Below are 27,388 nucleotides of genomic sequence, written 5' to 3' on the forward strand. Positions count from 1 at the left end.
CGTTCCGTTCGCATCACGAGAGTTTAACGTTCGATACGTCGCATACGCGTATGCGAAAATTTGCATATTCTCTAGAAAAAGTGAAAGATCATTTCAAATTAATTCGCGATCTATCCAAGAGAGATTTGTATACAGATTTTTATTTTTACGATGTACCTATAAACGTGACGATGTATTTCGATAGAAAAGAAAAATGAGCTTTGAATCATGATCCGATGATCCGAAGGCAATTAATTTTTTACTCGTAAGTGAACGTTTTTGGATCAATTAGAAAGTTCGGATCGTAAGAGATAGATATTTTATTGAATGGTTAACGTAAAATGAAGAGACGTTTTATGACGTAAGACTCGGACGAAATAAATAAGTAAATCGTTTAGAACGTTTAGCGTTAATAGCCGTACAACATTCAAGGAGGAGAAAGACGCGGCGCGAAATTTAAACTTTAGTGAAATCAATCGAATGGTTGCGAAGCTTTTTATCCAAAAGTGGAGCAATATAAAGATAACCGTTTACGGTACTTTCTACCGTGTACTTGTTATCTTCTACCAGATGTGATACTTTCGAAAGGAAGAATGAAAAATAAACGATATTTATTAGCTTCGAGTCGAATAGTCGCTTGTTTTTCTATCGTTTTATTGGAAAACGATTTGTTGGAGAATACGAAAGTCGTTAGGATTAAAAGGAACCGGCGAACGATTTCGTCGAGAATGTAGGTTAAAAACGTTCGAGTATAAATTAATACAAAAACGAACGCGCGAACCTTGTATCTTTGGTATCTCTTAGACGTTAGCGAATTTTGACTTTGAACGACAGATCTATCGGTTTATCGATATTATCGTTTACATCAGATAACTCGAGTGAATTGTGAGCCTCTCTCTCTCTCTCTCTCTTTCTCTCTCTCGCTCGCTCTCTATTGGATCGAGAAAAAGCGAAGAACCGACAGTCCGTAAAGATACGCGTTGCCGTGTAGCACATACAGTACTTGATATTCTCCTACTAGTTTGAAAGATCACTTGTTGCGATAGATATAAACGTTTTTATTCTTCGATGCATTAAAATGGTTCGGGAGGGGAGTAGATAGATAAACGTGCGTATAGTGTCCTCTCGTTTCATAGACGCTGAGCCTCGAACGTCAATTAAATTCGATTACGTCAAACAAACAACGCGAATAATTATATTTTTTGAAGCATAATGATCGTGTCACCGAGCGTGAGCTTAATCGCAGCCGGAGTGGCTTCTGGCATATGCTTTTTCCTCTTCAGTACTTTACGAAAAGGGTGAGTAAAGAAAAACATTTTATTTTCTTATAGTTTGGATTATAGACTGAACGCAAATAGAGTCATCTTTTTCGACCAAGTACATTACACAATATGCAATGTTAATGAGGCTGTAGCGTGATCAAAGTAGGTCGATTATTTGAGGCATACCGATCGTGACCCCGTTTAAAGTCAATTTCTATCGATTTCATGTGTTTTTCCGCGACGGAAGACTTTCCACTACTCAAGAAGTTTTATTCGACTAATTTTAAAAAATTACTAACCACGAGCTTTGAAGATAATACGGCGATAACGTTGATGGCAGTTGATTTTCCAAACTTAATAAAACTTCAACCGCACGTACGTATTTTCACATCAATTAAATTGTATCTTTGAGAATCTGATTCTACGTCACTTCAACGATATGATTTCGATTTCTTTTGTACGTGAAAACATTCGATCGGAATCGTTCGAGGAAGGTGAAATTATCTAAGGCAGAGAAGATGACTCAAGGTTAGCATCGTAGTAAGTATTGCATCGTAGAAATACGATAAGGCGACTTATTTTCTAAGCGCAAAAGCGATGTAATCGTTCGTGTCTATATAATTTTAGCGAATATGTCGTTTCGGCATCGTTCCACATGCCGTGGAAGAGATTTTATACGTCATTACGAGTCCACGGTCAAAGTAGTCCGGGCAAAGGCCCCACGAGAAGAATCTTTGGCCGTTATGACCCGCGAGCCAGGCCTGGATCTCTCTGTATATAATATATCTACCTGTATGTATATATATATATATATATATATATATATATATATATACATATACGTATATACACCTACATATAGAACGCAACTTTGGTATGCAGGACTTGTTTTTATTTACTCTCTCCCGTTCTGACCAGTCCGGCAAGTGTCGATCCACATTCTCTCTCCTCTTTCTCGTGCGCCAGAGTAAATTACGTTTCGCCGATTTCCTTCGTGGTCCGAGCACGACGGAAATAAAAACAAATAGCGACCTAAAAAATGTTTCACTCGAGCTTCAAGGGCGTGTGGTCTTCGTTTTCCTTTCCTCGTTGCTCTCTCGCGAAATTTCGATCCTTCTTAATTTTTTAACGACGATATCGACTTTCGATGCAACTTTTCGACATAAATTATTTTACACGAATCTCTCCTTTGTTTACTTAAAAATATCTCACCGCTTTTCCCTTTGTTTCCAATTCCATCGTTGATTATCGCAGCTAGCCGATGTCGGAGATTACGATAAAACGATCGATCCGTTCTACGTTATCAATCTTACGTCACGGATCAAAACATCAACAAGGTATTCGATCTATCCCATACGATGTTCTCTTATCTCGGTTATAAAAACTTTTCTACTATTTGCAACTTATTTTTTTTTATCGTTGTTTCACCGAAGAAAAATTTCAAGCAGAACAACGAACGTCGTTGTTTTTCAGAACAACATTGCGGCAGTAAACGCGTATTACGACTGAAGTCTTGACTTAATCATAATAGGAAGACGCTCGTTTGTGCCTTACACGTGAATATCGTCGACCAAGGTCAATACATCGGTATAATTATTAGATATTATAAAAACTTGAAAACTTTGCAACGTTCATAATCGTCGTGCTTGGAAAATTAACGAGCTCCTTGTTTTTTCGTTCTTAACTGATTTTCCATCTAGATCCTGTTTGAACGTGACAAGGGAATCAGCTAAATCGCGTTTACTTTTCGCTAATTTTCCGCTTCTTAATTTTTTCCCGTACCTCTTCCCTTGACTTTTAACGACTTCAATGGAAAGTTCTTTTCAACGAAAAGTATAAGTTTTTACAAACGAGGAAAGTAATCGATAATTTTCTTCTCGGCTAATTTTAGATTTGTTAAAGGCGCTACTACAGTTTGATAGAGCGTTAGTAACGAAGTAACGCAAACTGGGTTACAGAGCGATAATAATCGAGCGAGAAAGAGAAGAAAGAACGCGGAAACCGTTGACTACGTACGTACGTACGTAAATAATTCCTATTTTCTTCCTTTTTCTCTCTCTCTCTCTCTCTCTCTCTCTCTCGATCGCACGGCCTTACGGTTCTTTGGCTATTCATGCGTGTCATTCGCGCGACTCTGCGTGTCTACAAGCGTGGTAACTACGCATGTGTGCGCGTGCGATGTTCCTGATAATTTGCTTGGACGAGTATACACGGCTGTTATCCTATCCACAGGATAGAGCAATAATTTTTCACTTTATTTTACGCAGGCTCGTGTAGCAAGGTACCTTTCGACGAACGAAAAACAAAATTGTTCGCTCCTCCACGGCAGGAAACGCGTCGAGCGTTAGTCATGCGTGCGTCGACCGACGGTTCAATAACTTTGATAAGAGAGCGAAAGACAGTAGGAAAAAGAGGAGAGAGATATTCGGACGTGGGCAGGTGAAGGGGAAGACATTAGGATGCGCAAGGTGGGTCGAGCCATAGAGACACCAAAGTCGTTAATGGTAAAACATCGTTACACAATGGACGGTATATCAAACCATATTAAACAATGGCGTCGCTGACCCACCGTGTAGGGAGACCGGAAACGAGGAGGAACCGAACGGGGATTCGAACACAACGGCTGAACGGCTCTTTCATTGTTGAAATGTTAGTTTGTCCTGACGAGTAGTCAGTCAACCACCGCATTTCATAGTTCGTGCAGCGTGCCGTGAGACTTATACTCTTTTCCTCATTCCTACACATATTTCAAATAAAGACGATATCGCGAATCGTCCGGGTTCAAAAATCGAGCTCTTTACAATTTCGGAACAAGCGGAAAATCGTTTTCGTTGCGAAGATGATCGTGAGATCGATAGGAGCTCCTTGAGATACGCGAGAGTCGATCGATACGATATCCTCTTATTTCGTTTTCTCTATCACTTGTCGTTGAATGAGAATACGTAGAAAAATTCTGACACGAGATTCTTCATGAGACCAGGAGAGGCAAGGCGTCTGATCAAAATTTTTCTCTTACGTACCATTCTCTGCAGAAAAAAGCAAGACAAACGGTAAGGCTTTCAAGTTTATTCGCATAATTCATCTAATTCATAATATTTGTGTATTTCATAATATTTTTCGGAGATCGTTGTAACGAGGCCTTGAATAAATCTAATTTTATTGCAAAATCGTTACATGATCGAAACTGAAAGAACCTGCAGGGGAAATATTCTTACGTAATTGGAAAGTTATACGCGACGCTGATATAACGTGTTGCGTTGTTGTTCTCATTCTTAATATATTTATTTGGGAATTTCAAATCGTATTTTAATCAAGAAGTAAATCGTACTTCTGCACGGACGATTGAGATATTGAATTAATTTAAGGAAGGAAGTGCATATTGTCTCTGAAAGAAGATGTTACGGCCTCGATTGTTACGTCAGCAACAAATTATAAATCACATGGTAAAACTGCTCCTAAGTAATTTGTTTAATGTTACGGTGTGTTGTAACTTCGCAAAAAAAAAAGAAAGGAAAACAAAAAAGAAGAAGAGGAGGACAAACAAGGAACAAAAAAAAAAGAAGATGAAAGAAAATGAAAACGAATAAAAAATATACCAAGTATTTTCGGTGAGTATTGACTAAGTCGACCGAAATACAGTGAAAGTTTAACATTAATCGTTCGCAAAGATTCTTAAACTTGTAGTGTTATGTCGACGATCACTAGTATATCGAGTTGCGCGAATGTATTCCGTGAGCTCCTACCATCGAAAGAATTCCGTGCATAAGCGAGCCGAGCAGACCACTACGAGTTTCCCCGAGCAAAGCCACTGTCACTTTCAAACCGACGCTTCGCCACAAAGGACGGATATTCGCGTCGATCGTCGATCCGAGTCGAACGGCCAAGGATGTACGCGATCATATCCGAGACATCGTCTTTTAAGGAGAGAAACGGGAAACCGATATTATTACTCCATTTCCCGTTACGAGCGTAAACGATCGTAAAATTTCTCGATGGCTCCGACAAGTTATCATTGTTATTCGCGATAAGATCATCGCTCCGATCTCCGTTTTTTATCTCAATGGAATCCTGGACCCGAGCGAATACAAGAGGATACGAAAAAACCGCAAGTTTATTTCCAATTCCGATGCTGAAACTTCGCGAGTGTTAAAATCTCCGAGAACAAAGAAGAAAGGAGAAGAAAGGAGGATGAAGGAATCGCTTCGGACTCCGCGGAAGATCAGAAATAACATTTAACTCGAACGAAACTCTTGGTCGAAGTTTCTCGAGCGAAAGTTTCTTAGTTGATTATCGTTCGTTTATATACCTATGCTATTCCATTACGGTGGACGGTTTGCAAGCGTTACCACACTGCAAAATTTCCACGAGGCATCAACGTGTTTGAAAATCGACGAATAAAAGTTACGAGAACTACGAGAATCTTATCTTTTCATCGATCTAAGAAGAATTTCTCGTTAGACGAGGAGTCGCGTTCGATCATCCGTAGCCAAGAAGAAATCATTGCGCCAAAAAGTGAAAGGACCGTTAAGGAGTGGAAAGAAAAACGTTTCTATATTAAACGACGATACTTCGACTCTTACGTGGCTACCACAGCGAACAATATTATCTACGAATGCAAACCTTCGAGTGTACGTAGGAAAAGAAATTTGAATTATATTTGTACGATCGGTGTTTTAGAAACTAAAGCTGAGCGAAGAGGAGAAAATGTTATTGGAGCATAATATTCGGTGGGAGGTGTGCGTTGGAAAAGATATTTCTTCATCGATCATATACGGCGTGTTTGCGTAAGCGATCGCCTACATAACCCGCGCTTGCGATTAAACTGAATTTTTTTTATTAAATAAGAGTTTCTCCAAGAGGAGCATTGATACTTTTTATGAGATCCTAGCGGAAAAAAGAAAACTCGTTCCACGTGCACGAAGAATTATACAACTTCCTGCTCGACTGCGACGAACGATCGAACGCGAGACCAATCATTAGAAAAGATCTCTTAATGTTAGGACGATCGAGGAAACGCAAGGATAAAAGAATCTTGAGAAAAGAAAGTAAATTAAAGTTAAACAATTATGTTCGCCTGCGTCTCCATTATATCGACTCTCTTGCTCGAAGGCGATAAGGTCATCCCGAGTCAAGAGAAATACAATATGGCTACGTTTATGGTTCTCTTTCTTTTGATCACCATCGAAGTCGTCGTGGTGAAGGTGGTTACGTCCGACATGGAAAGGGACGAGGACAGTCACTCCGGACTTAGGGCAGCAGCTACGTTTTTTGATCGCGACGAATGAACATCCTTTCGTATCGTTCATCGATCATTTCCCTTGTGACTTTTTTATGCGGCTTCGTTCTTCGCGGAAGAACGGCCGATTCGACGACGGATGGTCAAGCAATTCTAACGTTTAAAAGCTACCAAGCCAGCCTCGTAAAACATTTCGAAGATAGCGATATTATCGATAGGACATGGTCCACGAAAATATTATATCATAAATGACACTTGGATTACGTAATAGTGCGTCGAAGTGTATCTTTAACCTTTCGTCGATGTGCGATCTGTAACTTGAAAAGACGAAACGATTTATATCTTCTTACGACGAGAGATATCTTTCATTTCTAAAATAATTTTTTTTTATGACGCACTATAATTAAAGTCTCGGATCGTCGTAAAATTTCTTTCTACTGTACTAGATATCGATATAGCGTTCATTATATATAGTATCGTACAGTGCTAAGTAAATTATTATACAATACATATTTTTCTCTTAAATCAACACGCAATACCGTTCTTCGTGAATTTGCCTTGACGTTTCCCTCTTAAATTGGCATACAATATCGTTTTTTCACGAATTGCCATGTTTTTCAAAGAGGAGAAAGATGTTTCATCTGCAAAAGTTGAACGAATCAATTAGCGTACGACAGGTAACGAATATTCGAACGGAAAGCGACCAAAAAATTGGGAAAAACATGGCGTTCTTTTGGAATCCTCCTCGCGATACTAAATTCTCGTTTCGATGCCACGCATATCGCGGTACTAGATGTTACGTGACCGTTGATCGTATGCGTATCATGTGGGCTGCATCGTTTATTCGAAAGGTCAATAACTATACTTTTCCGTTCGTTTCCCAAGTAGGTAGGCAAGTTTACGAGGTCGATGGTAACTAGTCGTTCGAACAAGCATTGCACTCGAAGAAACAATGCGATCTAAGTCGAGCTGGGAACTCCGATACGTTGATCTCTGACTACTGTATTTAAATGAAAAAAAAATAAATAAATAAATAAATAAATAAAATGAAATAAAAAGATAAGAGAATAAAAAAGAAAAAAATGCTTTGAAAACTTGAGACTACCAGCCGTCCTCGCAACCTGTCCTCGTTCTCATTACTCGAGAAAGTATGTTTCGAATTGAATATTGACCAGCGATCAATGCTTTCAGGAAAGAAGCAGAGTCCCGAAGAAAAACGAAAGAGATCGTAGTTGCGGACGACGGGCGTTGCGCTTGCTGCCTGAAGCCTTTCTTGATCGGACGCGGTATAAGTTGCAGCGATTGCGGCGCCAGATCCTGCAGAAAAGTTTGTTCTCGTTGGGACTGCGAGGACAACGCCTGGCATTGTCTCTTCTGCCATCAGCAAAGGTTCCTACTTGATATGCTCGACAACGTCGTGCAATATCTTACAAATACAAATCGTCTCTTTTTGCGAACGGACGCACACGAATGCGCGTTTCGCGAGTTCAGCATGGAAATTACCCGAGAGCGTGGACTTTACGAACAATACGGTTCTTTGGAGATCGGAATATCGGTATAAACGAGGTGGCGTTGAGCAACGTGAGGTAATCCCGAGATAAGGACGAGAGACAGTAGCCAATTAGATCCTCTCAGCCGCGAGAATTCGTTCCTTTCGCAGCGGGCCATCTCGCTCTTCGCACAGAAGAATCGTTCGTGAAGATCTTCTCGTTAACGAGATAATTTCTTCTGCAAATCTTTTTCGCTTATCCACCGAGAAATCTATACGTACGAATGACGAGGAACAGACGTGATCTTTCTCAATGATTTTTTCAGGTCGTGGGCGAGGAAAAGGGAGAAGTGGTTCGAAACTTTTGGCGGTACGTTCAAAGAGGAGGAATTACATCGTTACTTCGATACGGCTAAATCTCGAGTCTATGTCGCAGGTTCGTCCTTTTCCTATTACTTTCGTTGTTTTGGAAAGATGCAACACGCGTTGATAGGAGATAAAGAGAGAGGCGTTAAACGTGCGTCTGCTACGTCTTATAAATAATTTAGTTTACAACGAGTGCTCGAGTGCAGCGAGAATTCTTAAGTGTATCGTGGAAAAAAAGTAAAATGGCTCTTCCTCTTTTAAAGGCGGACTACGCGTAGACGAGCGTGAAATGTTTTGTCCACGCGTGATACGTCCATCGGCGAGCGAACGAACGCGTTTTACCGGTCAATCGTTTTTCCACTTTCGATCGAGCGGTCAACGATTCTTTCAACCATGCATAAGAAAAGTTCATTAATTGGATCGAATTACAGGCACAGCGAGAGCATCGCACAGCCGAGGAACTTTGTAAACGAAACGCTTTCGCTTACGACTGTCCGAAAAGCGTGAGCGTAACCGCGCGATATAGAAAAAAGAAAAAAAAAACAATTATTCCACTTATCGACGAGAAGTTTGGCAAGAGAGCAAACTCGTCGTTCTTACGCGTTCCAGTCCTTGTTCGAACATAAAAAAAATCATGTAACGGAAGAGAAACAATGAAGATAAGATAGGTGAAAAAATATCTCACGGTAAATTCTCGGCAATGCTCATTGTTTCGATGCACTCCGAACGCGATCTTAGACCGGTGAATCGTATCAAAATGTTTGATCGGGAACGACGAGACTCGTAGATACGTTCGCAAGATACAAGGATTCGAAAAGCTTTTCTCTAATTCGTCGAAAAGAAGAAGTACACGAGGGAAAAGAGAAGGACGAAAATAAAGACGACCAGGATGAGAGATCGTTTGCGGCGATGTGACCCGCAAAAGACGTTGGCATCCTTTCTCTCAAAAGTAACGCGGTCGATGATTATCATCGTAGAATTCTATAGAAAGAAACGATTTAAAGAAAAAGAAAACATGCAACTAACCTCACTCGGATTTGTTCGACGATCAAATAGTCGATCTCAGGATTCCCAATTTTCAAACGTTAGCTCGAAATACACGGATTGGTTCGCCTCGGCCAAACATGGTCAGATCGCATAATCTTCTTCTCGATTGCTCCTTCTTCGCCGTGCCACAAGAGAAACCTCCTTCGTTGCTTCTCCCACGAGGGAAGAATTATTCCTATATCGAACGAATAAACGAAACGAAAGATCCTATTTGCGTGTTACCGTATTAGTAAGAGACGCGACCTCTTGTTTTCGATTTGTTTTTCTTAGAAATAATACTCGCGATAGACGATCGTAAATAAAGAGCTTACGATAAGATCGAAAAAGTGTCGTTTGTTTTGAATTCCATAAGCGGAACGTGTACGCGGAAGAGAGAGAGAGGGAGAGAGAGGGGGAAAGAAAGAGAGAGAAACACGTAACGCACCGAGACGCGTAAGGATAAACACACAAGTATACGTACGCTCTCACTAAGACGCTTCTCCGTGTAGTACACAGAAAGGCACGTTCCTCTTCCTCCCGTTGTCCTCCCCGGCACAAGGTGGTGAACCTCAGTTCTGCTCCAGTACTCTTGGAAGCAACGTCGCGCGTTTCCTCCTCTCTTCTCGCGACCTTTCTCCGAGTGATTCGTTTCTCCGTTATTCGCGTACTCGCAGATAAAACTTCCATCGTCCTTCCTCCATCTCCCTCCTTCTCATCGCCCACCACGGTCCTTTTTTGCGAGACTCAACTTCGGGAGTAAGGGAAGCGAAATAAATACTACGATGGAAAGATCGAAAAGAGGATTTATACCGCTTTATTTGGACATTTTTCACCTGTAAACTACGATTTACCATGATGGATTTACAAAGGAATTAGATATAATAAATCGCTTTAATAACATAGCGCGAGAGGAAGCAACGATCGTAAATCACGAAACTGTTCCAAGCAATTATCGGCGAACCGGAAAATCTGCTCTCGCTAGATGTAAATCATTCGAACGTACGAGTTAATCATAGACGACGGTTTGCGGTGTGCGTGCGGACTATCTCCGGAGAGACACGAAAATGAGTGCGACGGCGAAGAATTGGGTAAACGAGAGAACGTTATTAGCGAACAACTACACGGACGAATCAGAGATCCGTGAGAGAAAGTGAGGAACCACGCGAAAGGGTGTGAAATTAAAGGAAGAAGAGCGAATACGTTTACGTGCCGGTTGGACGAAGAAGTATTGAAATGCGCGCGCTAAAATGTCGGGAAAATGAGCCGTCGACGATTGTGAATTTGTACGAAACGACGAAACGAAAGGAAAATGCGTACGTTGCCGCGAAAAAGGACGAACGTTCAACGGCGAAATGTCTTCACGTTGAGTTAGTACAATCGACAATTACATTATTTTATTCGTCATTTGAAAAGAAATTATTCGATCGTATATTCGAGCGAAGAACGCAGTAAACAACTCTCCCGCATACCGAGTTTCCAGACAGGGCGATAACAGCACGTACGCTGGCCTCGCGGTGGTGTTCGCTAACAGTTTTGCGGTCGCAAAAGCGTCGGAAAAAGAATTGTGCGGTTAATCTTTAACGCTTGTCGATACTTTCGTTTAGAAAGCTGTACCACCAGATGGTTCTCTACGCTTAGCTCGTGATATACCATCGTCCTACAACGTACCGGTCCATTATTCGTCATATCTTTAAATCGAACGATCGATCGCCCATCGAAATTCGTTGCTAACCTCGAAACTAAATTATGGATAAAGTCTTACATAGAACGATGTATCGAGTATACTTTTTAACATACCGTACTGAAGTGAGCTAAGGAAAAACGTGTCTCCGAAAGTTTCTCCGAAATTGCAACGGTTTTTTGTATTATCTGCCAAGGCACGGAGTTGTACGTGCCGCGCGCGCGTTTGCATTTTTTCTTTCTCTCTTTTCTTTTTTTTTTTCAAAGATCTATCGTATCGAGATCGTTATAATACAATTTCGAATCGACGTTCACACGCGAGTGATAATTATTATCTACAGGAGTGGAAAATGCAGCTACTGGTTCGGGTTTGGACCTGGCCACGGGTGGTCAAGAGGACTCGAACACGATGGAAACCGTTAGAGCCTTTATCGAGAAAATAATCGAAGATCTGATCGGTAACGTGGACGACGCGTCTATCGATCGTCTCTACGATCATCCAGAATGTAAGTACCAAAGATATTTTGCTTCCCACACTTATCAATTATTTATATTTTGTAACTTTGTAAATGGATGCTAAACGAGCTTGATTACTGTCTCGTGCTGCCACCTGTAAGCAAAGTTTCAAGCTAGAAATACGTATGACGTATGCCTGCTTTTTTACCTTTCCAATCAAAGCTCAAAGATCAAAATTTGATCGATCGTGATTGGTCAGATATAAAAACGAGAAACTAATCCTATCTCGCACGATCATCTTCGCGATTCTAAAAAACTTGTTAATTACCTATGTCCTTTTTATTATTCAATAATCATTTCTTGTCGTCAGTCTTTTTTTGTTTTCGTAAAAAATCCATTTTGCTACCGTCCGATATTTTTGCATGAATCTTTTATTATTGCAATAAGCAGTAACGCGTATAGGACACACTACTTAAAACTAAAATCGCATTTCCATCGAAGTTTTGTACGATCGATTATTTTTCTGTCGAAATTAAGCATTGTATACGATTAATTGGTTGATCGAATTTTTATTAAGGTACGATAGCGGTACGATAAGATAGATCGATTCTACCGCTAGAGGGTATCGCATTCGCAAAGCTATTAGCCGTGTTCGAACAGGTAGTTCGAAACAATAATTACCGTAAAGTGCCGCATAAATTATAATCGCGCGACGATAGCAATTAAGGAAGTGGCCCGAGATCTATTTAATGTAATAATATAATTTACGCCAACAAGAAATATCATTTTCTCTCGTGCAAGTTTACCCGCTAAATTCCCGTTTAATTTAACAAGTTAATAATTCTAACGATCGTCATCCTCTAACGTTAATATTAACGGCATCGCTAACGCATATTAACAGATGACAGGCTTTTGGCAACGTACAGCGTGCAATTGGCCGATGCTCTGGCTCGATTGGCGGTCTCCGTACATCACAGTATTGCGAGTAAGTACTTAACCTGACGCTTGAATCATTGAACTTTCTGTCTCGTTTCATTTATCGTCTGATCTTAATCGAATAATTTAGACTTTGACATAATTCGCTTGAAATAATCAATGTGGATATCGGACACGAAGAAAACGATTGCAATGGCGAACACCTTTGTCCTATTCAGCGACGAGCTGCAATTCAATTATGTTCCAACGTCCTAGTATCTTACGTGGTTAGAAGAAGTATATATGTACATAACTATATACGCGCGAAATTACATAAGTGGCATAGAAAGAGAGAGAGAGAGAGAGAGATCGTAATTCCTGTTAGCAAGATATCGTCTTCTTTTACTTCTTTAAAAATGAAATGTTTCAAAAGATAGAAGTAGTAGTTTGTTTCGAAAAGAAATTCGTAATAATGTAGGAAGAATAGCGAGTTCCGTTTCTCATAAATCTACGAAGATGTATGTATTTCATAAATCGATACGAGCTTGATTCGATGGAAGCGAATGATTGATATATGGCGTTGGATAAAAAGGTCGATATATAGTACGCATTTATCGTAATTTCGCTTGTCTCTTTGGTAATGCTCAGTGTGGCTTCTTTATATACACTTTGTATCCTATTATCCAAGCAACGGTTCCCATTTTTTCTCTTTCTCGAGAGCCAATCGATCGATGCGATTGCGTATTTGATGTAACAAAAATTGAATTGTTCGTACATTTTGTTTCACGCGAAATAGGAGCGAAGCTACCCACCGCGCACTTTGTAACGAGTCCGTACAAATGTTATATTGTTTTCTTTACTCGAGGTAATCCTGTCCTTACGATATACGTAAGATGCGATAGGTTCTTATCGGAAGATCGAGACCGTGTTCGAGGTATTTTATTATTAGAAACGTTTCAAGAGAGAAAGAAAGAGAGAAATAGAGAGAACGCATTTATATACGATATAAATCCAAGCACATATCGAAAAATCATTTTCTTTTTGCTTTGTAATGGCTTACATCGATTGTCGTGACTTATACATTTAGAATTTACATAAATAAATATTAAGTTCGTTTCGATAGAAATAATAATCACAGATTAGAAAGGCCATATATTTATACGAGGAAATGTGACGTCAAACGTATGTCGTCGTGTTTTCATTAAGGATTTTTTGTCGAAACGAGCGAGAGCGACTTACGCAGGTAAATATGTATATACGCGCACACAGGTATATACAAAGTTAGGCGCGAATTTAGAAAACACTATTCTCCCCACTAAATGTAAAAGGAAGCCGTACGGAAGAAGGCGTCGCATGTGGGGTATGCGTCGCTCGCATATCACGTCGTTGCTTTGCCAAAGTCTCGCTCTCTCCCGAGTTCTCAGTCGCTCTCGAGCGCGCGATTATGTTCGTGTCGCGAGTGTCGTTGATTTTTCGATACCAATCTCGCCGTTTAATTTCTATTGCTTCTTCCTTTTCTTTCTCTTCTTTCTCATCGACGTTTTTGTAAAAAAATCGACGTTTCTTCATCTCCTCCTTCCCTCTTCCGAAAATCAACGAGATTTTCCTGTTCGAATTTCCTTCCAATGTACGACCTAAATCTAATTTAAAGGTGAAACTTGTGTGATTTGCAAAAGTCGATCGTATTATAGGCGTATTAAGGTTTTAGTTTGATCCTTGCGCTCTCTCATATTTCTCGGCGATCGTCGTTTTCGACGAAGATTCGATTTTGTCCACTTACTTACGTATATGAGATTTAAATGCAATCGTTAAGTTTCCATCTACGTATTCCTTACTTTAGGCTGCCAAATGAGGTGCAGGTATCAAAGTACTAAGAACTTCCTGTTCTTTTGCCATTTTAAGAGGAAACGAAAGTATTCGTTTGAGCATCGCTGAGAAAATATTTAACTTGGCTCGATTGTTTAAATTCTCAGAAAGAATTTCTGCGAGACAGCCTTCTCTCGAGATAAACGTCGTATTATTTATGTAAAAGAAATCGCGACTTTGCCGGCATCGTCGCGAACGTTAATTTTAATTATTATTGCTATTATGTATGACTGTACGCACGTCTTAGCAATGATCGACGAGAATTTACAAGGATCATCAGAAATCTTATCTTAAATGCGAGATCGTCGAGAAGTTTTCAAATCAAGGTCGAGGCCGAACAGCGAGATAATAGAGACGTATTAAATATCTTTTTTAGATAAAAACACGCGACTCGATCAAATATATCAATATTTATAAAAAATAATTAATTTTTTGACTGCATTGACATTTGCTACGAAAAGAAGAAAAAAGTGAAAAGATCAAGGAAACAATATTTCACCTCTCAAAGTTCGAGTGATTATTTAAATGAGAGTTTAAAGGTCATTTAGATCGGACAAGTGTGAAGGCATAATTATCAAAAGAGAATAAATATATGTGCGATATGCGTAATAATGGTTAGCTCGATGGAGCGCTATGAATCTTATTTACTTTAAGAAAAATTGTCGATTACGTTCGACGATTGTGAAAAGATTTATTTATAGTTATTTCATCGATACGTGCGACAAATTGTTTGCTCGACGAACGTTCTCTCTTAGATTTTATTTTTCTCCAACTTATCGAACGGAACTCGATATTAGAACTCGATAAGTTTCTAATACACGTTACGTGCTTATTTCTAGCGATAAAGGAAAAGTAATAAAGTTGGAATGAACCGGTAACGACGAACGATTCTCGTTGCTCGTTTTAAAGACATTATCGTTGAAACCTTTCATTAATTTCGATCCTGGGAATCGAGAAAGTCATAATGCCGAGTAAACTCCTCTCTAATGCGATTGAAATATTCTCTGAAAGTGGTTGCGTGCAAAAACGCTAGACATTGTTCGCGTATGGCCTACGTCGAACGTGTCTTTGATAACCACGGAACGATAATGCCTTACTCGTGCCAAAATATTATCAAGAAATCGACGAGCGATGACTAAGCGATTAAACAAACGAAGAAAGAACACGGATCTAGTACAAACATAATTTTTGATTCCACGTGGTAGCCTTTTTTCTTTCTTTTTTTTTTTTTTTTGATAAATCATTTCATTTAGACAGGAGATGTTCGCCTCGATCGACTTCTCCTTACGTGATCGCTAAAGAGAAATTCGACGAATTTGAGAAAAAAGAAAGAGAATTATGAGAGAGTGAAAAAACGAACAGTGAAAAACTCTAATGTTGTGTTTACCGATCAGCGATGCAACGTGAAAGGTACGTCAAATGTTGTCGGAACTAATTGGAGAGATGTTGACCCTCTTCGGTGGCCTAATCGTCCTTTGCTTCATCTACATCCTGATAACGAGGAAAAATGGTAAATAAATAAATCGTTCTATTAAGCGGAAACGTTGTTACGAACATTTTCTGTGTGTAATTGAAGTATATATTTATCGCAAACGATCAACCGAACGTACCTGAATTATTGCGTATGTCTAGTTCTGTATATGGCCTTGACATCGTTCACCTTCTTGATATATTGTAATTTTTACCTGCAAGAAAATGTATTTTATCGTCACGCGGACATATTAAAACTGATAAACACGTAGAGGTCAGTTTTTGTTTCATTTTTCTTGCTACTGATAAGTTATATCTGCATGCAAATGCACGCGATCACCGTTTTTTTTTATCAATCTTTTCTTTTTTTTTTTTTTTTTTTTTTTTTTGAAGGATCGATCACGTCGAGTATATACACATTATCGCTTATAATTCATAAATCAGCTGATAATCGAACGTTTTTTCAAATCCATCTTTGAATAACTCTTGAATTAAATATAGGAAGTTGTTATATATTATTATAAATATACGCTACCTATGTGCGTTTGTCTGGATGATTATGTGATTCGTTATCGTTATCGAGGAGCGATTCGTCGTAATCGACATCGGGCACTTAACAAAACGTTCACAATGTTGGCGACGGCCATATTATTCGAGCTTATCTCTCGTTTCGATCCATGGCGTTATCATCGAAGAAACTTTGGTCGTCGCATCTTTCGCAGTTAACGTTTTTATGCTCGTAATCCGACAAGACATAAGGGATCCCAAGGAAATGCGTTAATATTTTTGATTCTGTTTCATTCTCTCGGCATAACCCTATCTCCCTTTCTCCTTCTTGGTAAAACTAGTTCAGTAACGTTTTCGCATTCCGATGGCTAATTTATCGCGTGAAATCGTTAACACGGGATGGGTGGAGAAAGAGAGAGAGAGAGAGAGAGAGAGAGAGAGAGAAAAAACGAAATTATCCTCTTTCGTACAACGGTTCGCAATTTCCGTTAACCTGCTTTTCTCAAGTTCAAACGAATCGTCGAATAATAGGTTTTTCCTCCGTTTCGACAAGTTTAGGCTCGTTCCACCTTAAATTATCTTTCGAAGAAAGATATCTGATTTCGCTTGAAATAAAGTAGAACGTACATCGACGAAAGAATACGAAGCACCTGAATATACTGTAGAAATCCTTCTCTTTAGATTGTTACGTACATACAGACATATATTATAATTCACAGTGATCACTGTGATTCCATTACATCACTGCTTTGCGTTTCGTATAGCATTGCTGCGACATTTTAAGTAAATTAAAAGAGCCCCGGCACGAGTTTTACGTTCGTTTTCTCTTTTTCTTTATCTCCCGCTTCTTTAATTTATTTTCGTCATAAGAAAGATGCAATTATCTTTCTTGCCTCTTTCTCGTCCTCTCCGAAACGTCAAGTATCAAAACAACGACGCCATTAGAACGTCTCGGTTTTATTTAATATCACATTTCGTCATCAAATATTACGTTTGTCCAATTTTTCCTTTAAATAAATGTCCATTATTATATTTCGTTACTTCGATACCTCGACTCGCAAGATTAATTGAACGAACAGGATAATAATAGACAAGAAATTTGTATGCATAGTTGAACGGATCACGATGAATCACATCGTCCTTCTACCATCTTAGAAAATATTAGAAAATAGAGGATTATGCGAATCGGTTCCCTTCACGTTCCATCATTTTCTTAACCAGCAGAGACAATGACGTAGACGGTGCATTACGAGAAAGCACGTACCGTTTAATTAGAATTCCTGACGTACGATTGTCTTTCATAAGGAAAGTAAAAGCTTGGAAGGAAGGATAGACGAAGCAAGGATAGAGGAAGGATCTTCTTCTCGAGTTTATCCAAACATAAATAATCGTGCGAGGACATTCCGTCTTTTCGTAGTCGCACAGAGGACGCTTCGTTAAAGTTAAATCATTCGTATATGTTAGCGTCGATAATATTTACGATAGCTATCAAGTAGCAATAGAGAAGAGAAATAACTGTTGATGACCTTCACCTTCTTGCGAGAGATCAGGGTTAGAAAGTCCGTTCAGGTGATCGAACGTCCGCTCGACGAACGTCTACGGCAACGACGACGACGACGACGACGACGACACCGTTTTCTACATTTTCCCTACATATCCCAGATATTATAAATCTCTTTGATTATCATTTATTCGCTAGCGCTCGTTGGAACATGATCATCGTCGATAAGAAGCTTTCGTGCGAACACTCGTACGAAGAATACCTCCCACTCTAATCGCATTCTGATTCTATACTCGCGTGCGACCTTGTAAAAGGCCGTCTATCATTACTCGTGGTTTCACGTGGAAAGAGTTCAGGAGGTCGATCGATCGTGAATTTCACTGAGGATCTCGATACGAGAGAAAGAGAGGAAAAAGGATAGAAAAGGATGCTGAGGAATCGTCGACAAGGCCGCGCTGTGGAGGTGAAATCATTCCTCTTGCTTTGACTTAAACGTGCAAAACAAGAATTTCCGATTCGATCCATTATCGGCATGACTTGGCCGCTTTAAAGAAAGTGCCTGCTCAGAAGTACCGCTTTTCCCTGCAACTAATCCTGCAATTTTATCTCTCTAATTCCTTGGAAACTCTCGCGAGTACGCTGCTCGACACTTTCGACGAAAAATGTCAAACGGTCAGGCTTTTTCTTTTTTCTTTCCATTTTTTTTTTCAAAACACGAGCAGATTATGACATAGCATTTAATATACATAATTACGTACGCATGTTCGAGAGTGATTAGCATCTTGAAATTCAAAGAGATTTTTTGCGATACGTCTGCCGCGTATATCCGTGTTTCTACCGCAAATGAAAAATAGATAGGGAAAAAAGATATATAAAAAAAAAAAAAAGAATAATCAGCTGGGAATCTTCACGACGAAATAATCACCGACGTATTCATCGCGTAAGGAAATCCGAATGGGTCGATTCAAACGTATAATAATCGATCTTTGCGATAGAATATTATTCGAACGTTATTAAGAAGAAAACGTTTCGTTGTTTTTGTTGTTTCAGACAAACCTTCGACGGATTCGCCAACAATGGCACATTCGGCTCTTCGCGAGCTCGTCGAACGGGCCGTCGAAGAGGCCAAAAAGTTACCTGGTCTCGCTGGCTCGTCCACCGATAATCAGCGGACGAACGAAGAGTGTAATATTTCGGAGCACAGCTACGAAGATCTTCTCGCCACTGCGATATTGAATAAAGTGAGCCTGCTTCTTTTTCTTTTTCTTTTTTATCATATAACGTTGAATCGAATCGAGATGATATCTACGAATTCTTTCTAGGTCATCGAGAAATTCCAAAGAGAACAAGTAGATGGAAATAGCAACGTCCTGCATGAAAAGCCTTCGGCTAAAGCGGAAAGTATGTTTCCTGCGACTGACATAAACGATGATTATACTTAACTATCTTCACTGGAAGAAAATATCTTCTTAGATCTTTTCGATAGGTTACATTTATTACTCGTATTTCCTATGTAGATGACCGAATTAAAATTTTCAATATTAACGGTGACATCGAAGGAAAATAAATAGTGACGATCGATGTATTTATTACTTCAGGCGAAACCGAATTAGGTCTCGACGAAGGCGTCGAAGAAGGTAGCAGCAGTTTGGAACCTTTGTCTCAGGACGAATGTAGCAGCGATTGCAGCGGACCACGTTCGAGGCACTCGCGAAATCGTCAAGAGCCATTATCCCTTACGGTACGTAATTGGAGTACAAGTAATAGTTTATTAATCGAATCTCTTTGAAGATAAGAACACCGTATGGGTGTAGAAAAAAGTATCTATCGCGAATATTCAGCGATTTAGTTACGTAAAATGAACACTTGTCATTCTCCTCGTACCGTATATTTATGTACATACACACAACTATGTACTTACGTCAATGACTACTGGTCAACACTCTTTACCAAGGCATTCGTACCATTCGAATAAAGTAACGGGTATAGAATTTGTAGTTTATTGAAATGGTAATTATTCGCCTCCGTGTCTACTGATCTAAGAAACGTCCTCGAACGTTCTTTGAGAATTGAAAAAATATTACCGATTAATATACTGGTCGGTACTACGTTTTGTTGCAAGTTCCTTTCAATAAATTTTTCAGACGTGACGAGTTTATTTAATGTTAATAATCGAAGTATCTTAGAAAAAGACAGGGGATACTCATGAATATTTTCCACTCGGTAAGTACAGAGAGAAAATTCTTTAGGAGATACGATTCTTGAACTTGTCCATCAACAAAGGTCACCGTTCACCTTTCGCACGCGCGCTCGTTTATTCGCTCGTGCGAACAGGCACGTGAGACGAATCGATCATTCGTATCGATGTGTTACCAACTCTTACATACCCCTGTAGCTCGAGTACACGTTTACGGTTTGTAACTTTGTCGGACCAAACATTCTCAACTATTGCATCTTCGTTAATATTCTACGAACTCTTTCGAACGTATTCCTCTGTGTTCAGATAGAGGAACGAATAGAAGAGGTAACGACCACCTATACGTCCGACGAAGATCCCCCGGAATGTGTAAAGAATGGTTTACGCATCACAAATGTTCGTCGTGTGCCATTTCCGGAGCTTGGTATGGACATCATCGATCGTAAGTAATATAATCGCGCGTGACAGAGAGTAAGTACTGTAACATATTTTCTTTCACACGCATAAAAATCTCTTTCAAACCAACTTCCAGCATCTCAGGAATCTTCCGATGAAAGCCAAGACGAAGAGTACGTGTCGACGGTTCACGTCGATCTCATATCACCGTTTCAATCCTGGGAAGAGAATTGGCTATTTCAAAAGAAGAGGGTACCGATTCAATCGGACCCTGTTGCCATGCTCGTACCAAGCTCCAGCGCCGATTTTAAAGCTTTGATCGGCGATAAGGATGCCGAGGATACGTCCGATCTTTCCGAATGTTCGTCGGCACAATCTGACGAAGAAATCGAAAAGGAACTGATAGAAGCGATCAATAATGTTGTACCACGATCGCCGAGAATGTCGGAATGCGAGATGGTAGAAAGCTCGCTGAATGAAAACGAAGTTGCTCGTAAGAATATTGAAGATTTTCATTCGAAGTCTTGCGAATCTATTGAAACGTTATTGACGTTGGATAACAAAGATGTAACTACTAGCGAATTGTGTAACGGTGACGTTAAGTGCGTTACAGAAGAGACGAACGACGGAAAGAACGCGATCGAGGAAATTCAGAAAGAGACGAAACTCGTGAAGATTTCTTCGAACGATGGCTTCGCGAAGGAAGAAACAAATTGTAAAATAGAAATGAATGATAAAAAGTTTGAGATAGAGTCGGCGGAATGCGAAGTCGAAAATAAGCAAATGGTAGATTCGAAGACTGAAATGCAAAGAGCGGATATCGGATTACTTCAGTCTCAAAAGGATACCTCGCCGGATGTGCCAATGATACCGACTTCGTCCACGTCAGAAAATAATTTTGAAATTGTAACTAACGTGGCAGTTTTGGATTTCAACGAGAAGGAAATCTTTAATTCTTTGGAAGCGACTCGGAAAATAATGGACCAGGATATCAATGGTGAAGAGGATAAGACACCGTTGTACTCGTTAGACGTCTATTCTAAGGAGGAAGTACACTGTACGTATATACATATATAAGCAAAAATCATTGATTCATTCCTCTTCTCGAGATTGCGCTAATTGCGAGATGTGTCTTTTACTATTCGTACGATTTATTGTAGTCGAAGATGGTGCTCAGCAAGAAAGTGAATATACCGAACATTATGATACAGCTACGCAAAGACACTTGGACAGTTTAACGAAAGATGACATCTACGTATCGCAAAATGACATAATTAATAACGAAGTATTGGAAATCACCGAGTTAACGTCAAATTCGTTGTTCGAAGATGAAACGAGGTAGGTTTAATATCTCGTAACTTGTTCGTTAGAATTGTGATTTTTAGATTTTGTCGAATTAAACAATGAACTTTTTATCGTCGCAATTCAAATGACATAATAATACACGGCTTATTTTCAAATATTTCGCGGTAGTCTTATGTTATCTCTAAACTTTCGATAGTACGTTTACTTCATTGTAACTTTTTAAATGTTATATGCATTTTTGAGAGACCATATATCGTGCAATAAACTTTCTTTTCCTTATGACGCGATAATAACGCTTTCCAACATTCCTCTGTGCAGCAAATGCCGAGAAGCTGTGGCATTTGCCAAAGCTGAGTCGGCTTCTTATTTGTCCTTGGAAAAGATAGCCGATAAAGATATACAACTGGCTACACCTCCACGTCCAGGTAATCGAAATCAAGTGACACTCGATTATACTATGCGTGCACCTCTATACATATTTATTTTATCGAATAGGTACCATCGCTGAAAGAGAACATAGAAAGTGGGAAAATGCACCACCGATTGAAAATAATCCTTACAGCAAACAGAGCATTCAGAAAAGACTTTTGGAAAGACAGTATAGCAGAAGGTCTGCAGATATTCCAGGGTAAAGATCAAGCATGCGCGTTCAATTACTCAATTAACGAAGATTTCCTTTTGTCACATTATTTTCTTCGCTTTAGGATTCATGCCGAATTGCCGAAGAGCAACGGAACCGATCTTGTCCTGGTACCCAACGAACCGGATATTAAACGGTAATGATCTCATTTTCATTCGCGTCGTTTTTCGTTAAGTACTTGATTTTCTACGAATTCTTATTGAATAGGTTCGGCAGAGATTACTACATCAATAATGCAAAATCACCATCTGGAGACAAGACACGAAAACTAGCAACAGCGTCCGCATCGAGCAGGCCTAGCAGTGCGTTGTCTCAACGTTCGGGTTCGACCGGGACTGATCAAGAACAACAGGTGAGTTTCGAACTTGGAAAGTTCGAAGAGGCTTCATTACATGGTAGCCTCGCTAGACGGAGTTATCGCGATCGACACGCCAGTCCAAATTTTGCGATCAATCCTCTGTCGCGTTTGGAACTCAACGAAAATTTTGATGAGACGAAGATGGCGGACGAACCAAGATTATTGATCGAGGAATCGAAGAAAGATATATTTATAACTGACGATCAAAGATGTATCAATAATGATGTTGAAACACCTGCCGATTTATGGATAAGCGAGATACCAAGCAAGTTTCAAAATGATGTAACCGTTATCGACAATATCGAATTCGATAATGTGACGATTAATCCGTTATATCAACCTCCTGAGGAGGAACGTTCACCAATTGGTTCGAGTCCAAGCGATCGTGATTCCGGCATGGATTCGATCGAATCAAACGATCTGGGATCTAATAAAACGAAGGACGTTTATTGGGAGAAATTATCTTGTTCGAAAGATGAAATGAATGCCAAGGAGAATCAAATAATATCGACAAATAACAAGAGATATCTTAATACTTTCAATTACAAATATCATACTTTTGGGGGAATCCGAAATTCGGTTGTTTATCGGCAAGATCGTACAATTAATTTCGAAGACGACGATTTTGAGAACGACGTCGTCGAAGATAATTTCTTTTTTGGTTCGCCCGATTTTGTTAATATGAAATTTCAAACGTTCGGTGGGATAAAAAAGAGGAAAAAGATCGATAGTAAAAAGATACAAGCTTACAGTAGAATAAAATTAAGACCAACGATACAAATGACGAAGGGATCGAAGGTTAATCATTCAATGAATAGATCCATTGTTAATGATGATGCAAATAAGTCGGAGGATAAAACAAAGAGCGGAACTGTCGACGAGGACGATTGGCTCGACGAAGAGGAACCTGCGGATACAAGATCTCTTGAGTGCCAATTCAAATCGAATGACAGAGATTTCTTACAACTTTTAAATCGTAATTCTAACGTTAGAAATAGACGTAAAAAGGTCCTCAAAAGACAAACGAAAATAGGGAGCCTAAAAAATAACGAATACAACGAAGAGGACAAGAATTGCGAAAATAGAGATAACGTGGATGATACTGAAGTAACAAATCTTATGGACGATACCTCGAGTATTTCGAAATCATTATCATCGTCCAATCATCCTTATCACTCGATAGATTTGTCAAAGAGAAACGGAGCAAGAAAGATGATTGCCAAAGGCAAACTAGTAAGACAATATTCACGTTCTTCGGAAGAAGGAAAGTTGAAATTGGAACCTCCTATTATACCACAGGTTATGGAGCAAAACTTTAAGACGTTGAAAGAGCTTAAAAGTTCTAATGCTCGAAAAAAGAAACGTAAAGATGATCCTACTAATAAAATATTAAATATAAGAAGCTTGAGTAATATTACGATTTGGTAACGATGTCAGATTTGTTGTGAACGAACGAGGTCCCATTATACTTTATAATTATTTTCATATCAAAGCTAAATTTCTGTGGCTATCAAAGTTAATCGGTGGACTTTCAAAAAAACCTTGCATTTAAAGAATCAATATAAGATGAAGAAGTATCTCGTATTCTAGAAATCGTTTACAAATGATATATTCCAAAGAAGTATATACCAAAATCGTAGAATCTTTTGTTCAAAATTAATGTGGTAAAATATTTACAATTCAGATGTGCCATTGTTCTTTTTCCTATTTTTTTTTAAACATTCATTGTTTAATCTTGTTTTTGTTTTTTTTTTTAACGATAATGTCATGAATGTTATTCATCTCAGGAATATGGCGTACATAATTTTACGCCTTATGATCTCACTTAAGATTTAATTACGAATATTAATTGATTGGGAGTAAACCGAGGGCCTAACTATATTTAACTTCTAATATGTATTATTATATAAACGTTACAATAATTTAAATATATTATTTATTTAATATCTTTTTTTTTGTTTTGTTGAAAGTCGCATGCTTTAGGTGTCGGTTATTAATACATCGTTATTTTCAGCGAATCGATATATTCGATTTATTCTTCTGTTACGCGTGCACTTATCGTAGTTGTAAAGTCACAATAATAATTTATTAATTATATTGTATATAACAGTGTATATATAGTTCCGCACCAACTTGTGTAAGAGTCACTGATAAAATGTGAAACTCGCTGTCTCTACTATTAATTTGATATTATACAAAGCAACGCTCTATTCGCACTGCATATGCATGAAAGCTGTGATAAAATAAATTGGTAAGTACACTTTAGAAAAATTCATGCTCGTTTCATGTGCGTTGTTCGTTTACTAACAACTAACCGAATTTATTTTCTTGGATTGTTTTTTTTATCAAAGGAACGAAACTTTTGGGCAGCTTAATTTTGCCGATTTCTATCCTAAGGGTAACACAGAATGGAAATGAGTATATTCTTTTTTTGATTTTCAATTTAATTCGTTATTTCTTACTCGAATTGTTTTGACTAAACAACAAACTTTGCTCTCCTAACACTGCGCACAATATTTTGGGTATATGCTTCTGTTTGCTTTACTCAAAGAATACGAGATATGATTTAATCAGAAACTTAATCGAATCTTACGTGGTACGACGGTATGCATGGTTTGACGATGAAAACTAATTTGTACGTATAAAGGGTACTTAACGAGAACCTTCTTTCTCTGTTTTTGTTTGGAAAGAATATCAACGCCTTCGATCAGATTTGGCACTAACATTGCATAATCAATCGTTCCCATTTGTTTCAGACTGAGGAGAGCTTGGACAAGGACGTGACATACGATTCCACCAGATCAAGAATGGAGAAATGGCGAAGGAACAATTCGAATTCCTCCACGGAAGATAGCGCGAAAGATGAGTATTTGGAAAAGAAGAAGAACGATGTCTCTTTGATCAAGCGTCAAACGTCTTGGAACGATCAAAAAGTGGAGGATCTTTTGGAGAACGAACGTAAGAATAGTAAGAACGAGATAAACGCGAGGCTGAACAATCAGGACAACAATTGTGGTATCTTCGAAACGAAGAAGTCTTGTAATCAGAGCGATAATCAGAAGATGATACGACGCATCGATCTAAAAGCTTACGGATTTGCAAACGAGTTCGATTCGAACAAGGGAAAAATCGTAAAACCGACGAGGCCGCAAAGGGTTGTGAACAAGCTCGATCTTAAATCGTTCGGTTACGATGGTGGGTTGCGTCGTACTCAATCGCACAATCAGATCGATGGCGTTGACATAAAGCCGAGAGTCGTTAGGGTGGAAAAGAAGTCGAATTTGAAACATTTCGGGGATCATCGTAACTTCGATGATCGAGATATCTACGAAGGGCAATGTTCTGACGATCGAAGTCTCACGCAAAGTACAGGAACTCTTAACGAACTTTGCGAGCAAATGGATCATAATCTTTTCAGTACGATGACCTCTGCCAAATCGGTACCGAATATTGCGAAAAGCGAGTATTATGAGAATTCGAACGAGAATTCGAAAGACATCGAGAGCGAAGAGGAGAACGCTTTAAACGATCCGAAGGATAAGAAATTGGAAGTCGATGTTGAGAATGATAGTGGCTCGTCGAACGTTAGTTCCGAGATAGACGCGGAGGAAAAGGATCGATCTACGGAGAAGTTATTATATGGAAATCAAGAGGAGGAGGAGGATTTTTCGGAAGAGAAAATGAACTTGAAAAATATTATTGAAAATAAACTTCCAATGCCGTCGGTCAGAAGATTGGCCGAGGCTTTCAACAAGCCGTCGGTAATCTCTTCAATTCCTGCCCCGCGAGTAAGACAATTTATTTTTGTTTTTTAGTTATTTTCTAATATATATTCTTCTTTCCTTCAACACGATACTCTCTCTCTCTCTTGTAGACTACGAAGTCTAATACCGCGCTCAATGAGAGATCTCCAACCCCAGAAGTGCAAATAATCGAGACGCCCAGGCAGATGCATAGCTTAACAGCCAGATCTCTTTCGAAACAATTTCGAGATGGTCTGCGTCAAATTCCGAATAAAGTAACTTCACCACCGGCTAGTCACGTAGCGATGGAGCAACCGAATGGCCGCGAAAATCAATCGGAAATCGTACAGACTAAAAAGGATAATTCGTTGAAAGACATAAACGTAATAGCACCTGGTAAGTTGAAATCTAATATAAAATTTTGGGAACAAATGCAGAGGCGGAGTTAGGATTATCGATGGACTTTCAAATTGCATTACAAGGCAAAATATTACGTCGCCGTGGCGACGATTTTTAAATCGTAACATACACATAATGTATTTGTAATAATATACACAACATTATTTTATATACTTCTACTAGAATTGCGTTTCCCGCAGACCAGTCATAATTTTATATAAGATAAGTGAAAATACGATGAAGCATCGTTTTGAAACGATGGAAATACAGAATGATTGCATTAGTAGAGAAGTTACCATCCTTACCACGTGCAAGAATGTGTTAACGGAATATATTAAATAATTAATTGTGAAGTTATATCGAGTCAGTCTAATTACTTATGTGATTAAATTTGTGCCAAATGACACGAACGTGTCATTAGCCAAAGAAGATATTGTAATTAATTTCTTTTATGATCCATATACCCTGTAACATTTTCCAGGATAAACTCTCTTTAATAAAGAGCATCTCTTTGTACATATTGTTGAATTTTGAATGTTAAATATTAAATAATCGTCACTGATAAATACAAATTTCAATTTTATTATACACGATAAA

The 27,388-nt window shown here is 38.9% G+C and overlaps 1 protein-coding gene across 10 annotated transcripts; it reads left to right on the top strand.

The window, feature by feature from the left end:
- LOC127065842 (myb-like protein X) lies at window positions 1-27,307 on the top strand. 10 transcript variants are annotated; one of them, XM_050998735.1, is made up of 19 exons: window positions 6-244; window positions 1,188-1,277; window positions 7,669-7,866; window positions 8,293-8,402; window positions 11,380-11,544; window positions 12,396-12,479; window positions 18,804-18,994; window positions 19,076-19,154; window positions 19,352-19,494; window positions 20,257-20,392; window positions 20,483-21,403; window positions 21,507-21,684; window positions 21,970-22,076; window positions 22,147-22,279; window positions 22,356-22,427; window positions 22,499-22,643; window positions 25,406-26,437; window positions 26,524-26,788; window positions 26,975-27,307. In XM_050998735.1, the coding sequence occupies exons 1-19, from the start codon at window positions 216-218 to the stop codon at window positions 27,010-27,012; spliced, it is 4,116 nt and encodes a 1,371-aa protein (XP_050854692.1). In that variant the 5' UTR covers window positions 6-215; the 3' UTR covers window positions 27,013-27,307. The 10 variants fall into 10 exon arrangements, with proteins under 10 accessions (XP_050854687.1, XP_050854690.1, XP_050854691.1 ...); XM_050998732.1 differs by having other exon boundaries at window positions 7-244; window positions 26,524-27,307; XM_050998730.1 differs by lacking the exons at window positions 25,406-26,437; window positions 26,524-26,788; window positions 26,975-27,307 and having other exon boundaries at window positions 1-244; window positions 22,499-24,595.
- Window positions 27,308-27,388: the final 81 nt, after the last annotated feature.

This window comes from Vespula vulgaris, chromosome 8, assembly GCF_905475345.1.
Source record: "Vespula vulgaris chromosome 8, iyVesVulg1.1, whole genome shotgun sequence".
Lineage (NCBI taxonomy): Eukaryota > Metazoa > Arthropoda > Insecta > Hymenoptera > Vespidae > Vespula > Vespula vulgaris.

Coding starts and splice junctions, on each gene's coding strand:
- LOC127065842 (XM_050998730.1), top strand. CDS start 216: ATGATCCGAAGGCAATTAATTTTTTACTC. Junction 7,867..8,292: donor CTCTTCTGCCATCAGCAAAG/GTTCCTACTTGA, acceptor TGATTTTTTCAG/GTCGTGGGCGAGGAAAAGGG. Junction 19,495..20,256: donor AAGAGCCATTATCCCTTACG/GTACGTAATTGG, acceptor CTCTGTGTTCAG/ATAGAGGAACGAATAGAAGA.